Here is a 14355-nt window from a genome sequence, read left to right on the forward strand (position 1 = left end):
CATAGTTGTATTGTGATAAATCGTCATACATTGACTAATTTTACATTATTTACTAGCCTACCACAATTTTTATTTTTATTTTTTTATCTTAGCTTGAGACTGTGGATATGAGCAGACTTGCACATGAAGAGTTTAAGGATTTTTTAATAAATATTTTTATGGAAAAGATATGTGAAATACTGAATTGATAAAAACATAAATATCCTTGAAACATTAAATTTTTATAAATTTAACTAATTTGTCATTAATATTCTAAAAAATCAATTTTATGTTTGTTATGAAAATAAAATAAAAAATTTAGCGGATAATTAGACAAATTTATAATAAACATAATTGAAGGGATTGATTATGCAGGAAAGTTCACCAAAGAGGTAAAAAGTACAAAATTACCAAATTGGAGGACTCAAACGAAAAATATTTTTTTAACTTCCGGTAGCCGGAGCAAGTCCATGACCATTACCAACTAAAAGCTTTGATCTTTGCTGTTAGAGCAAGCACAAAAAACTTAAAGGAAAATCGAGTCCATGATTGATCCAACTGAATAGCTACAAGATGGACAGTAGGAACGTCGTCGTTTGCGACAACGGCACCGGGGTATTGTCTTTACTCTTTCACATTGCCTTTTTATTTGGTATAGTAGAGTTCTAATTCATCTGAAGATCGCGTATTTGTCAAACGAAACTGAATTTTTATCCAAGGCTTTAATAGATGAAATTTTGCAATATTTACTTAATAGATTAGGGAAAATGAGAATAAATTTGGTGACTCTGTACGTGTGCGTATATACTTCTGAAAAAAGCAGCTAAGGACGCGTACAGTAACTGAAATGTCTCGGTCATCTGTGCCTGAGATGCTTAAACCATCATCCGTTAGCTAAAGTTAATTTTCTTATGTTGTGAACCTTAAACTATGGATGTGTGATATCAATAAAAGTTTCTTTGATTTTCTTGTAAATTCAGTTTAATCAACTACATTTCAACCCCATACTAGTTGGTTGTGCTACAATGTGCTACATGAGTCCTCTATATTGAGATGCATTTCATCCCAACACAACAGAGTATGTTTTTGATTTATCAGAAAATGAGAAAGAAACTTTGGTTTATGTCTGGCATGATCAAATGCATTACTTCATTGAACTTGGACTTATGTGGTGATCTCAACGAAATTATTTTCTGCTTGTGAAGCTACTTTTGGTTTTATTTCTTTTTTGGAACAATTCATTCTTGAAAACCAAATCTCTGTCAATCATTTCCTTCACAAGATGCAAGCTTTGACTTAAATGTGTGGTTTATGGAAACCATCATCCTACCTAATCAAGCATCCTTTCCTAGTGGAACCTGCTTTTCTGATTTATGAAATGAAAGAGAGTTTATACCGAGCTTTTGCTGAAGCATAAGATGTTTCTAGCTGTTGGCTTTGCCCTTTTTTTAAGCATTTTCTTTGGGGCTGGTGGTGGTGCTTGGGGATCGAATACATTTATTATAACTATTTTGATGTCTAAATGCAGTATGTCAAGTGTGGCTTTGCGGGTGAGAATTTTCCCACATCTGTATTCCCTTGTGTTGTGGGGAGGCCAATGCTAAGGTACGAAGAATCACTTATGGAACAAGACTTGAAGGTAAACGTCTCTCTCTTTATCCTTACCCTAAAATGGATAATGTGAAAGAGTTCGCTTGCATTTATAGACAACTAGGAAGTTCTTCTTGGAGAAAGAAAATCTAGGCTTCAATAGTTCCATATTACTACTTCTTGTGAAATGAAGGTTTACTCTTATTTTGGTTCCCAGAACACCTCAGGGATTGTTAGAGTAATGCCTATATTTTATATTCCTGGATTCTTTATTTATTCGTCTGTCTTGCAACCAGGACACTGGAAATCTTCTCGTCTTATTTTTTCTTTCTTATATCCTTCTCTTACATGCTCTGCATTTTCACTATTGAGCTCTGTAACTCAACTCACAGACTTCTTGACAAATACATAACTCTTTTACACTCTTTCTCTAGGATACTATTGTGGGAGATGATTGCTTGAAGTTGCGGCATCAGTTGGATATATCTTATCCTGTCAACAATGGAATTGTGCAAAACTGGGATGATATGGGGCATGTGTGGGATCATGCATTTTTCAACGAACTGAAGGTAGCTTTCTCTACTGTTAGCTTTCCCTGTGAAGATCTTTTATCAGTTTAACTTTTGCCTGCTAATTTTTTTGTACAATACTTGGCATATGGCTAGTTCATGATTAACTGAAAAAGCTTTCATTTCATTCTGCTGTTGAAGGTAGATCCGACAGAATGCAAAATTCTGCTGACAGATCCACCTCTCAATCCTTCGAAAAATCGTGAAAAGATGGTTTGTATTCATGCTACAGAATACATTCCCTTTTTGTATTGCCTCAAAGATTTCTAAATAATACTCAGAATATACTTGAATTATAGGTAGAAACTATGTTTGAGAAGTACAACTTTGCCGGGGTCTTCATCCAAATTCAAGCTGTTCTAACACTGTATGCTCAAGGTACCATTATACATTAGGCGAAAAGTTTTATATATGAGTTCTTGGGCATAAATCATGTTTTTTGTTATTGTGAGAAGGACCACCATGAGTCCAGATATTGCAATTTTTGTCGGGTAAATACTTATTTTTGTTACAAGAATGGGTTTAATTAGATATTTTGCTTTTATTTTGGTTATATGTGATGGATTTTCTCATCATTGCTGTTCTAAAATATATGCAGGTTTGTTGACTGGGCTAGTCATAGACTCTGGTGATGGAGTTACGCATGTTGTAAGTTTTTCCATTATCATAGCTGCTTTACGATCTCCGATAGTCTTGGTTCCGTATTGATTTTGCCCAATATAGAGCTGTTTTTCTGCATCAGAGGAGTCCATTTATGTTTCCCTGACTAAATAAGATTGCCCGTTGCAGCTTCTGGTCAATGTGGTCATAAACACAGCGTTTAATTCACCTATTTTTTCGTTTGATAGCACATAATTGTATTTTGCCATGAACAGTGGGATACTTTTCTTCCGTATGTTATCAGAAAGTTCTTTGATGCAGGTTCCTGTTGTTGATGGATACTCATTCCCTCACCTCACAAAAAGAATGAATGTAGCGGGGCGCCATATAACTTCTTATCTGGTTGATTTGCTACTTCGAAGAGGGTAATTGCCAACACATTTGAAATAAGCTGTGGTAATTCATGCTATATTTGATTAGTTTACACCATTACTGGAGTTCTGATGGCCAGTCAATTTTTGAAGGTATGCAATGAATAAGAGTGCTGATTTTGAGACCGTCAGGGATATTAAAGAAAAGCTGTGCTACATTAGGTAAAATAACTTTTGTCATAATTTAATTCCTTTACAACTTCTTCTGGGGAGTAATGGTATTTGCTGTACTGCAGTTATGATTACAAGAGAGAATATCAGTTAGGGCTTGAGACTACTATTCTTGTTAAGAATTATACTGTGAGTAGGCTCCATCCATAATAAGCTCTTAATTGGAAAAATAAATTTACTATTATTTTAATTTTTCTACTACCTTGAATCTTCAATCAGGTATGGTACCTTGCTCTTGGATATAAAAATCTTCATGTTTCCATAAGAAACTTAGTCATTCAGTGACCCATATTTTTTCACAGCTTCCAGATGGGAGGGTACTTAAAGTTGGCACAGAGAGGTTCCAGGCACCTGAGGCTCTTTTTACTCCAGTAAGCATGCATTCCCATTTGTTTTCCTCTTTCAAAATCCATGAACATACCTTTTCATAAACATGCACGGGCTTTGCTGGTTCCCCATAGTGGGGAAGAGTAAATGCTGTTCACATTTTCCCCCAGAGAAAGCTAATCCTGTATAATGCCAGATGCTATGTGACACTTGTTACCTAATCAATGACCATCTTTTGTCTTGACAACTTTTTAAATTGATGGATCTTCTGTTATTGTTAAACTAGTTTGACCTTTCAACCTTCTAACAGGAAAGCAAAAAATAGATTATCATCTTCAAATCGATTTGTTTCAAATAAAGTGTTAAGGAAGTCCTTAAGACAAACTGAAGCAACATTGTAACTGCATGGTTTAAAATGTTATTCCATGCTTCTCCGGAACTCTAATTGATGGGTTGATGTATGTGGAAGGAAGCTAAATATTATTTTCATTATCCATTTTAGGATCTTATTGATGTTGAAGGTGATGGCATGGCAGACATGGTATTTCGTTGCATCCAGGAGATGGATATTGATAACAGGATGATGGTACTTCAAATTTGAATTTTGCTGTATTCCTTGCCCGTAGTGTTGTTGTTTGCCTTCCATCTTATTGTTAATATAATAATCATTACTTTGAAACTTTTTGCAGCTCTACCAACATATTGTTTTGAGTGGCGGAAGTACTATGTATCCTGGCTTACCTAGTCGGTAACTTGCTCAAATACTCTTTCTTATGACAGAGCTTTGAGAACTTAGCTGCCGAGTAATGCAATTGTGCATGACTGATTCTAAATGCTACATTATCATCACACTTTTCTAGGAACTTTTAACTAGTGTGAATGCTTTCTTTGAATTTATGAACCGTAGTATATCCTTGAATTTTCTCTGAGACTAATGTTTGATCAATCTCTCTGGCAGAGATTTTGAACTATGTAACTGTTTTGTTGTATGACTTTGATAACTCTCTTGATGTGCGGTATCAAAATTTGCTCAGTCCTCCCCTGCCGTAGAAAGAATTTATCTCTCTTTGTGATCTCTTTGTGATTTATTTCCTTAAACTCTACTTTTGCAATTATGACAGCCCTCTGTTTCCTGAGGGAATAAAAGGAATGAACTCTTTCTTGCCGCACCTCCACCCAGACTCTCTCTCTCTCTCTCTTATTTAATTACACTTGTATTTGTATTTTCTTCTTTCAAACACTGACAGCCTTGAGAAAGAAATTTTGGACCGCTATCTTGATGTTGTTTTGAAGGGGAACAAAGATGGTTTGAAGGTACAGTTGCCTCTTTTTTATTATTTTTGCCATTTCTTGAGGTTTTTAGCTTATGGATCAGGCTTATGCGACAAAGTAGCTTTTATTCGAATTGTCTGACCTACAAACCTAATTTGATTATTTGGAACCAATTAGTGTTGAATAAAATTGCATTGATATCTGATCAGAAGGCATGGAAATCATTTTCCCCTTGGAAAAAGCCATAGGGGAAAAGCTTTCATCAAACTAAAGAGGCAAAAAAAAAATATATATATAGAAAAATAGAGACCTGCTGCTTATGACGGTTTCTGGTATAAATTCAAGTCAATCAAAAGATGGAGATATGAAAGTAGTTGGAGCAGGACGAGTAGGGTTTAGCATATTCTAGGAACTTCGATTACATTGGTTACAAGCATATTCTCTCTTCATGTGTTGCTTGGTTTTCGTTGAAATTTTCTATCTTTATTTTTTGTTTTATGTCTTTTCTGCAACAGAAATTGCGCTTACGAATAGAAGATCCACCAAGAAGAAAGCATATGGTGTACCTTGGAGGTGCGGTTCTGGCAGGAATTATGAAGGTATATGATATCTCCTTCTGTCTCTCTAGCCCCATCTCTGTTCCTTCCACTACAATGCATATAAACGAGTATTTAATTTCAGAGAGGAAATTAAAATTAGAAAAGAAAGTAAGTTGGTTGCCTGGGATACAACCTTTTTCAATCTGTACTCTTTTCCATAACTTTCAAGATTTGAGTATCCCACTTCCATCTTCAATTGAATTAGGGGTCGAAAATGTTGGATTGTACTATCTTGATGTGACACATTCGTGGCAATCATCAACTTCAGCCGCAAGTAAAATGCGTTTTTTGCATTTGGCCCCAATCCATCTCTTTTTTATTACACATTTTGTGCAATTGATGAAATCATCTGTGTATGAAAGATACTCCGGTGGCTGAATGCAACTGAATAATCCACTCACCACAGCAGGTTAAGAAATTTTTATGTGGCAGCGAAAATATTTACTGTATATTTTGCTGAAATGATGATGAAAGAGCATATCATTTGGCAAAAAGTAAACGAGGTTATCTTCTTATTGAGTCCAAACAAATCATTGTGGCTGGTATATTTCATGTCTGTAAACGGTTCATGCTGTCCTTCTATTCTAGTCAGGATCCTCCTTCATTTTCAAATCATCTATAGAATGGCATTCGTCTCTCTTTGAGCATTATTGTTTTTTTCTCATAATGTCAAAAAGAAAATAGTTTCACTGAGTCAATATGCACCGTAATTGAAGAGCATTTAATTGAAAGAAACATTATGATGTGAAATGAAATATTGAATTATCGAATAATTTCTGCAGGATGCCCCTGAGTTTTGGATCAATAGACAAGATTATTTAGAAGAGGGAGTTGCTTGCTTAAGCAAGTGTGGCCAGGCATGATTTTTACACGTCCATCACTTGTTTAAGCTTTATCTTTCCAAAGAAAAGCTTGGAATTTACAGATCAAGGCACGCTGAAAATTGGTTGACGTATCAAGGTCGCAATGACTGGCATTCAATGAAGAAGCTCTTATACTGTATTTACCTCCAAAATTCTCTAGAATTAACTGGAAAAAATGTCATATTTGAATGTTTTTACTGCATCTGCAGTTTATCTGAGTTGAGCGGGGGATTCTTTAAGGCTTGAATTTGTACAGTCGATATTGAAATACTACAACAGCAACAACAACGACCCAGTATTATCCCACAAGTGGGGTCTGGGGAGGGTAATATGTACGCAGACCTTACCCCTACCCCGAAGGGTAGAGAGACTGTTTCTAGGAGACCCTCAGCTCAAAAAGGTAATAGGAGCCGATATATTAGTACCATAAAAATGCATAATAAATAACAGCAATATAAGGGATATGAAATACAAAATACGAAATACGAAATACGAAATACGATATTGAAATAAAAGATTGCTAATTGGAGCCACTTTTGATTCCCTGCTGACCCCTTTTGTGTGAAGTTCATTAAATGTGAGCAGAAACATAAGCAGCTCATCGTGTAATCTGGTGTGGGCAGAAGAGATTGTGAACTAATTCTCTAATGCGTTGCAGGTTGAGGTACAATTGTTGTTTGTCGATCTGTCATTGTTAACTTCCTTTCCAGATATTCGCTTTATATTCCTTCTTGTAGCATGTGGAGAAGGGCACTATTTGTGTTTCGAACACTTATTAAGTCAATCTTAAATTTGTAATGGCATGGCTGAAGACCTGTTGGTTACATTACGTAATGATATTAGATGGAATATAAATTGGAAAGTCTCTTGTAGCTAAGACAAAGTAATCTTTCTGCCATGTCTGAGCTTGTAACTTTGTTCTCTTTTTGCAGTTGATGTAGTTGCAGTATTATTTCGCCTGTTACATCTGCAAAGAAAAAATTTCATGTTTTGTTTCGTCATAATAGTGCATAATGATAAACATTTATCTTGCTGACAGCTAGCACCTGTGCTCTGCTGTTGATATCAGGTTAGAGAGTTGTCATTCGACTAAAAGATAAAATGAGATTCTCATGTCCAAAGAGGTACACAACACAAAGATAACCTTCTTTCTCTTTCTTGTACATAAAAGAGAAAACAGATTGATTAACCAGCTAACAACAGCAATACTTAATGCCTGTGTTTAATACATTTCCTTGTATTCACATGCATAGTGTGATGCAAGAATTTGATTACCAGAAATTGAGGACGAGGCACATGATTAATGGAAATATAAGGGAGACAAATGAATTATACATATTATTCCCTATAAACGGGAAATTGGAAAGTGAAAGACAAGGAGAAGACATATATGTTGAAACTCTGTTGTTGGGGCTTCTAATTCCCACAAAGAGCAACATTTCTCTTAGAAGGTTTGAAATTCAAAGCAGTGAGACTGTAGATGCACATATTTGCTTGTTTCGATTTGATGGTAATCTCATCAGTAGTGGTTCTTGTAGAGCCAGGTACATTACAGGAAGAAGATGAAGTTCCAATAAGGCTAGCTCTGCAGGAATTGCCAATTGCTTTCTCTGCGGCACACTCTATTCCATCCACAGATGGTATCTCCAACCTGTAAACACCATATCTGTTGGTAGTTCTGTTGACGGACACTGATACCAGCTCTGCTGTCCTTGCTGACATTGCTTTGAAGGTGCAGTCTATCTTAACTTCTACACCTGTTCATTGTTTGTTCCAATATCAATGGCATTAACCGATTAATCAACCAATTTTTAGTCCCCTGTCCAAGTTTAAATGTGTTTGGGTTATGACCCGTTTGTTGAGTTGTCCCAAACGGGTTGAACCCCACCCCCCACCCCCACCCCCAAACCCCCAAGATGACCTGTCAGCTTATTGGGTCAAATAGTGTAACCTAGCGGGTCAAAATGCAATCCAAACCCAAGCATACAAATTCATATCAAACGTGGAGATAGGGAATTATTTTAATTGGACGAACTTAACTTAATAATTTAAGAAAAATACATTAGCTTTTAAGTTTCTTTTTTCAAAAGCAAAATAAAAAATGGAGGTAAGTTCATGCTGGTTGGGTTGGGTTATGACCCGTGTTTTGACCCATCTTGATCCGAACGGGTTGAGTCATCACTGCTTAGTGTTTTGACCAGTCGTTTGACACCTCTAACCAAAGGATTATTTTAGGTAGCACTATGCAGAATGAAGTAGTTAAGACAGAAGAAGAAAAAATGTTATGGATTTGTGAATATGCAAGAATTCCACCAAAATCTTGTATGGAAGACTGTAATACCTGGCATGAAGTAGCTGTGCCTGGAGAAGGAATTATTGGAGCAAATATCACAGTAAACCAAACCCATGACAGTGATCTGGGAATTAGCCACTTTTGCTGCTGATGAAGCCTCAACATCCAAAGGAAATGGTAAACACAACCACAAGAAGCAGCATGAAATCACCAAGAGGAAAACTGTAGTAGTAGTAGTAGTCATGGCAACAGCGCAGACTGACCTGAGACTTTAAGAGTTAAAACTCTGATAGCAACAGATAAAACTACTTATATGTGAATAGCTATCCCCTGCTAGCTCTAAGCTAGTAAAGCTAGTAAATCGAGCAGCTAGCCTATTTTAAAATAAGTTAAGAAAACACACACAAAAAAAGACTAGCTAATATTGTTGAAAAATTCTATAATAAAAAAAGATGTGAGAGTGGGTGTATGGATAATAAGTACCAACGACAGAAATGAAAAAGAGATCAAAGTTAGAAAGAGGGAGACAAGGATCGGACCTTATTGTATGCACTCTGCAGCAGTTACTAGCTATTCAGAATTCACAAACAAACAAAGCATGTGAACTTTCTTTGGAAGTTTGTAAGGGTGGATGTGTAGGAAAGAGAGTATGGTAAGAAATAGACAATTTGCATAGAGAAATAAATAGGTCCCCCACCTTTCATTTTCTTGAATTATGTTTGGAATTTATGATGGTCTTGCTTCTTAACGTGATATAAATTAACAAGCCTTCTAGCTGCTTCTTGAACTTCTTGCTAGTTGCTACTGTCTATTTATTATCTCAACTACTTTTTTTTTCTCTGTTATTAATCGTCTGGGCTGAGTGAAGGATTGTTTCTACTGAGAATCATGTGATCATAGATGAAAGAATTAAGCCAAGCATAACTTCACATTTATTGTAAGTAACTTGTACGTTGACCTCTCATCTTTATTTCTTTGTAGATGTATTCATTGTTGTAGAGAAATGGCTTCATTGCACTTAACTTTTGTTACTCGCTTTTCCATCAATTATAGAAACTGCCTGCAGTTGGTTATGTCTAAACAATGACGAACCAATGAAAATACAAGGAGCCGAAACATTTTCAATATTGCAATGAGACCATAACCTTTATTTTAACCACGTATCAAGCTAGTTGTAAGACCGTTTATTGGGTTAGTTACAACTAAGGCTGTAAAATGAAGTTGTTGGGCCGAGTTTGGTGAAACCCATCTACAGATTACTTGGGCTGAGTTAAGTGGGCTAAATAGTGGGGGAAGTGTACGGTTAGCCACTAATTAGAGATGTCTTTACTCTTTAACCACTGTTTAAAATGTATTTACTCTTTAACCAGTGCTTAATAAATTATTACCCACCCGGACGAAAATACCCCTGTGCTAGACATGGGTGTTGTATAAATATTAAGGACATGATGTCCTTAACTTCATGAATGTTATGTAAATATTAAGAACAAATTGTCTTGTATTTGCACCTTCCGTTATTAAACTTTAGGGCATCATGTCCTTGACTTCATATGTACAGTGTGAATGTTAAGGACATCATGTCCTTAACTTCATATATGTAGTGTAAATGTTAAGGACACCATGTCCTTTATATTTACACAGCACTCATAAAGAAAGGGTAAAAACGTCTTTTCGTATTAGTTTTAATAGAGTAGTAGCTAATTTTGCTCAGCATTAAAAATACTGGATAAAAACTAAATACTATATTAAAAAGTGGCTATCCCACGTCATTTCTACCTAAATAGTGGGTCATGGCGAAACCCGCCTAACTCTTACCGAAACCCGCCTAACTCTTACCAAGTTTGAGTTTTTTTTTTGTTAATTACCAAACAAAACTAATATGTAAAACTTTTTCTTTAAGACCAGCAGAGCATTTTACAACTGAGTTGAGGGAGTTGTGCTACTACTAGCCTCCCTAGTGTATCCTGGAAGATAACAAAAGCTACCTTAGATACCATTGGAGGTGAGGTTAATGCATATTGTGTGTGGTAGCAAAAGCTACCTATCATGTTTAATACTATAATTTTTAAACGTTGTTATTTCTTTTTTTAAAAATAAAAAATGGATGGATAAGTAAGAATTATGAAATTACTAGAAAAAGGTATACTATGAATTAAGTTCCTAGAGAATCTCTGCTTAATTCTATATTTGTTCTCCCTTCTTTTCTTGCTTTATTTTTCTTTACAGTCACTCCCATTTAGGTGATATAACGGATCAACGATACTTAGTTATTTTGTGATCTCATTTCGTAATTTAGGTAAGTGTATTTATGATTAAGAAATGTGCTGAAGAGATACCTGAGTCATGATGACACAATCTTAATTGGGTCCGAAGAAATTCCTTTGAAAGGGAGATTAGCTTTTGGCGTCTTGTACAGAAACTTGGTCGTGCGGTTTGTATCCTTTTTTTTCCTTAAAAATAAAAATTTAGGGGACACGTTGATTAGTCTGCTAATAAAACATCATGAAGTTCCTACGAAATGTACGCCTTTAGGTTTAAAATAATTGTAATACTTCTGTATTAACTTATAGTTAGTCTTTAGATGTTAGTATAAACTACTTTATTAATTAGAAAGCAAAATGTTAAATTGATATCTTGGATATTATCTTTCTGATTCTGACTCTGTTTCTGTCAATTAAATTTTTTTTATGTAACTAGTCAGATGAAAATTTTACTTATGTATAACTCATCATATATATAAAACAGGTTAAACCTTTTTTTATGAGTTACTTTCACTCACATGCTTCCACTCAATTCTAACACGTGAATGTTTTAGTTACGCAAATTAATCCACATCTCATGATTAATACTGTAAATTTGAACATGTAATATTCTTTTGCGAAGAAAAGATTATAGTGCATATTACGTACCTTTGCTTAGACAAAATCAAGTACTTGGAGTTGTAAAATACAAGTTTAGAACAAATGATTTGCATATATATATATATGTAAGTGTTACCTTTTTTCCCTTTTCCCTTATATATGAGGGTCTCGTTTTTGTTTACTTTGCAAGCACTGATTAGAGGTCTTCCGAACGTCTTTCTCTCAAAGTCTTTTCTTTCTTGCGGAGAATTATATTTAATGCCAAAAGAAAATAGATTTAAGCATGGCATGATAAGCTCTCCCTATTCATGAAACAAATTAATTAAGAATTACCTATATTCTGTAGGATTGCGTATAGGTATTCGTAACACGCGGCGGAAGACAATAACAATCCTAGACAGATCTTTTCGTGTTTAAAAATTTATTTACATGCCAATAAATCGGATCTAAGACGTACCTGGTGAAGAAAGTCTCGTTTCAAATTCTTCGATAGTGCGAAGACTCTATGCGTATCCATACCGAGACCGATCCTTACTATCAACTCTTTGATCAATGAAATCCGTGAACAAATTGAACGAAAATTACTATGCTGAAATTCTTCTCAAAGTTTCAGCCCGAAAGTAAAAGAAGAAAACTAATTTTCTTATAAAGAATAGTTCTTGACTTTTTGCGGCACACTTACACGCTTTTTTCACACACCTCATGTTTAGGACTAATAGGTATTTATTATAGTACCAATTAATAATTCATTCCCAAAAGGTTTAGGAAAATTTGAGGCGGTGACCTACTGTAGCACAAGACCAAATTTGGACTTCTCCACAATTTTCCTTTGGAAAACAAATCTCATTCCTAACGAGAATTAACGAGGCACGCAGCAACGACAAACTTTTCCTTTTGTCTTGTTGTGCCCACATAGTATTACCAATTATATATATATAATTTGATAATTAGTTTATCCAATGGTTAGTCAAGAAATATAATTCAATTTACTATTCCAAATAGAAAATCAATTTATTCACAATATTAATTATATCCTCTGTGCTAGCAAAGAATATAATAATATTTCATTTGGACTAATAATTTAATATATTTGACTAATTAAATTCTTTAATTTAATTATCAAATAATAAAATAATTAATCTTTTAGCAAAGATCAGAACACTCGTTAGTGTGCGACCCCATAGGTTCAATACTAAGCCGGTAGTAAATTGATCACATCAATATACTAATCAAGGGTGGCGTTTAGCAACACTCCTTAACGACCGGATAGAATGAAGTATACAATTTACTCTCAAGAACCAGTAGAAGAATAATGTAGTAATTCCTTCCATCCTTATAGCTCTGAGTCACCCTAGGATATAGTTCAACTGTCAAATCCTAATAGGCGACCAACCATGTATTCATGTCAAATATAATCGACCATCGAATGACCTAAGAAACTCATTTCTTCTTTCATTCAATTGCCCTGGCCAAGGTTTTGATTTGGTCGTTTATAATTCTTGACAACATGGAGCTTAAACTCATTACCAAGAGTTGACAGATTCCATCTTGATCATTCACTAATTCTACAAATATTTAATCGTACCCAATATCCTTTCAACTATCGCCCTAGGGCCATAGGTGTCTGGTATCAAAGCACAATAAATAACTTGTCAATTACTATGACGATCCCATGTCAAAGGAAAATCTTACATCACATTCTTCAAGAGAATATCCTATTGACAGTTTATGGTAATTCTAATAATTAGGAATTATCCAATGAGTCGGTTCAATGATCATATCTCTATATGCATCATCTATCTATGTAATTTAGTTAATGGGATAAACTAATCTTTATTCCATAAAGACGATCACATAAATATTGATCTAACCGGATTACTAATGTCCAAATTAATAATCCTACGATCAAGAACAAATTTAGATTAAATTAAAAGAAACTTTACTCTCATTATCATGATCTCCATCACAATGTCAAGTCTCAAAATTTAATCAAGGACCTTATCAAATTAATAAAGCAATTAATAACAATGATAAAAGAATATCAAATGCCATACATATTTTATATCAAATAACGTTCACAAAATTATGTTCAAATCATCAAATATGATATTAGATTTAGGGCATATCTACTATATCCCTAACATATTCGGCCATTTTCATCACATAAAAGAGTACTAATTTCAATTACGTCAAAACTCAATTAGGCCAGCAACTGCTGAAACCGTACAAAGTTGCAAAATGTGGTCATCGAAAAGTTGTAAAATGATTCTTTCTTCCAACGTGTCCCCTAAAAGACTAAGTTTTTTTTTTAAAAAAAACTAAAGACTAATTAGCTTGAATTTTAGTTTTGAAATTAGTTTGAATAACGATATTTTTTTTTTCTGGGTTAATGATTGGAATCGAGTGTGGGTGGAGAAGTGGTCCACATAAATCATATTTCAGGAAGATATATTAAAATCTGAATTAATTACAATAACTAACAGACAATTGTTCAAAATATTCCAAAAAGAAAAAGGGAAAAAGCCAGAAGCGTAGTTTTTCCATTTGTTACGTCCTGGCTATTGGTCATCACAGAAAACTCTACATCTACCAGCTGACCATTATGATAATTATATTTTCCATGTTTTACACATCTGAAAGAAAAAGAGAAAATGCCAATTACTCTTTTATTAATCGTCCTAATTTTCTAGTGTTTCTCTTCAATCAATTTTTTTTTTTTAAAAAAAAAAGATATTAGTACAACATTTATGAAACTCAACCAGTTGATAACCGTTTTTACTCTAATTTTACCTCCTATAAC

The 14355-nt window shown here is 34.5% G+C and overlaps 2 protein-coding genes and 1 long non-coding RNA gene across 4 annotated transcripts; 2 read left to right on the top strand and 1 right to left on the bottom strand.

Annotated features, from left to right (window-relative positions):
• Positions 1-426: 426 nt before the first annotated feature.
• Positions 427-6640, top strand: LOC107809894 (actin-related protein 2). The gene is made up of 15 exons (XM_016634591.2): positions 427-594; positions 1508-1618; positions 2004-2138; positions 2280-2351; positions 2438-2516; positions 2737-2786; positions 3060-3163; positions 3263-3331; positions 3406-3469; positions 3643-3711; positions 4170-4253; positions 4357-4415; positions 4915-4981; positions 5455-5538; positions 6321-6640. Exons 1-15 carry the CDS (start codon positions 553-555, stop codon positions 6399-6401), a joined length of 1170 nt encoding a protein of 389 aa, XP_016490077.1. The 5' UTR covers positions 427-552; the 3' UTR covers positions 6402-6640.
• Positions 6641-6929: 289 nt separating this feature from the next.
• Positions 6930-7789, top strand: LOC142179607 (uncharacterized). Its single transcript, XR_012708170.1, has 3 exons — positions 6930-7065; positions 7441-7525; positions 7655-7789. It is a non-coding gene; the product is annotated as an uncharacterized LOC142179607 (long non-coding RNA).
• LOC107809892 (uncharacterized) lies at positions 7527-9365 on the bottom strand. 2 transcript variants are annotated; one of them, XM_016634589.2, is made up of 3 exons: positions 9234-9365; positions 8743-8957; positions 7527-8158 (listed from the first exon to the last, which is right to left on the bottom strand). In XM_016634589.2, exons 2-3 carry the CDS (start codon positions 8936-8938, stop codon positions 7818-7820), a joined length of 537 nt encoding a protein of 178 aa, XP_016490075.1. In that variant the 5' UTR covers positions 8939-8957; positions 9234-9365; the 3' UTR covers positions 7527-7817. The 2 variants fall into 2 exon arrangements, with proteins under 2 accessions (XP_016490075.1, XP_016490076.1); XM_016634590.2 differs by having other exon boundaries at positions 8743-8952; positions 9234-9363.
• Positions 9366-14355: the final 4990 nt, after the last annotated feature.

Source organism: Nicotiana tabacum, chromosome 3 (genome assembly GCF_000715075.1).
Source record: "Nicotiana tabacum cultivar K326 chromosome 3, ASM71507v2, whole genome shotgun sequence".
NCBI lineage: Eukaryota > Viridiplantae > Streptophyta > Magnoliopsida > Solanales > Solanaceae > Nicotiana > Nicotiana tabacum.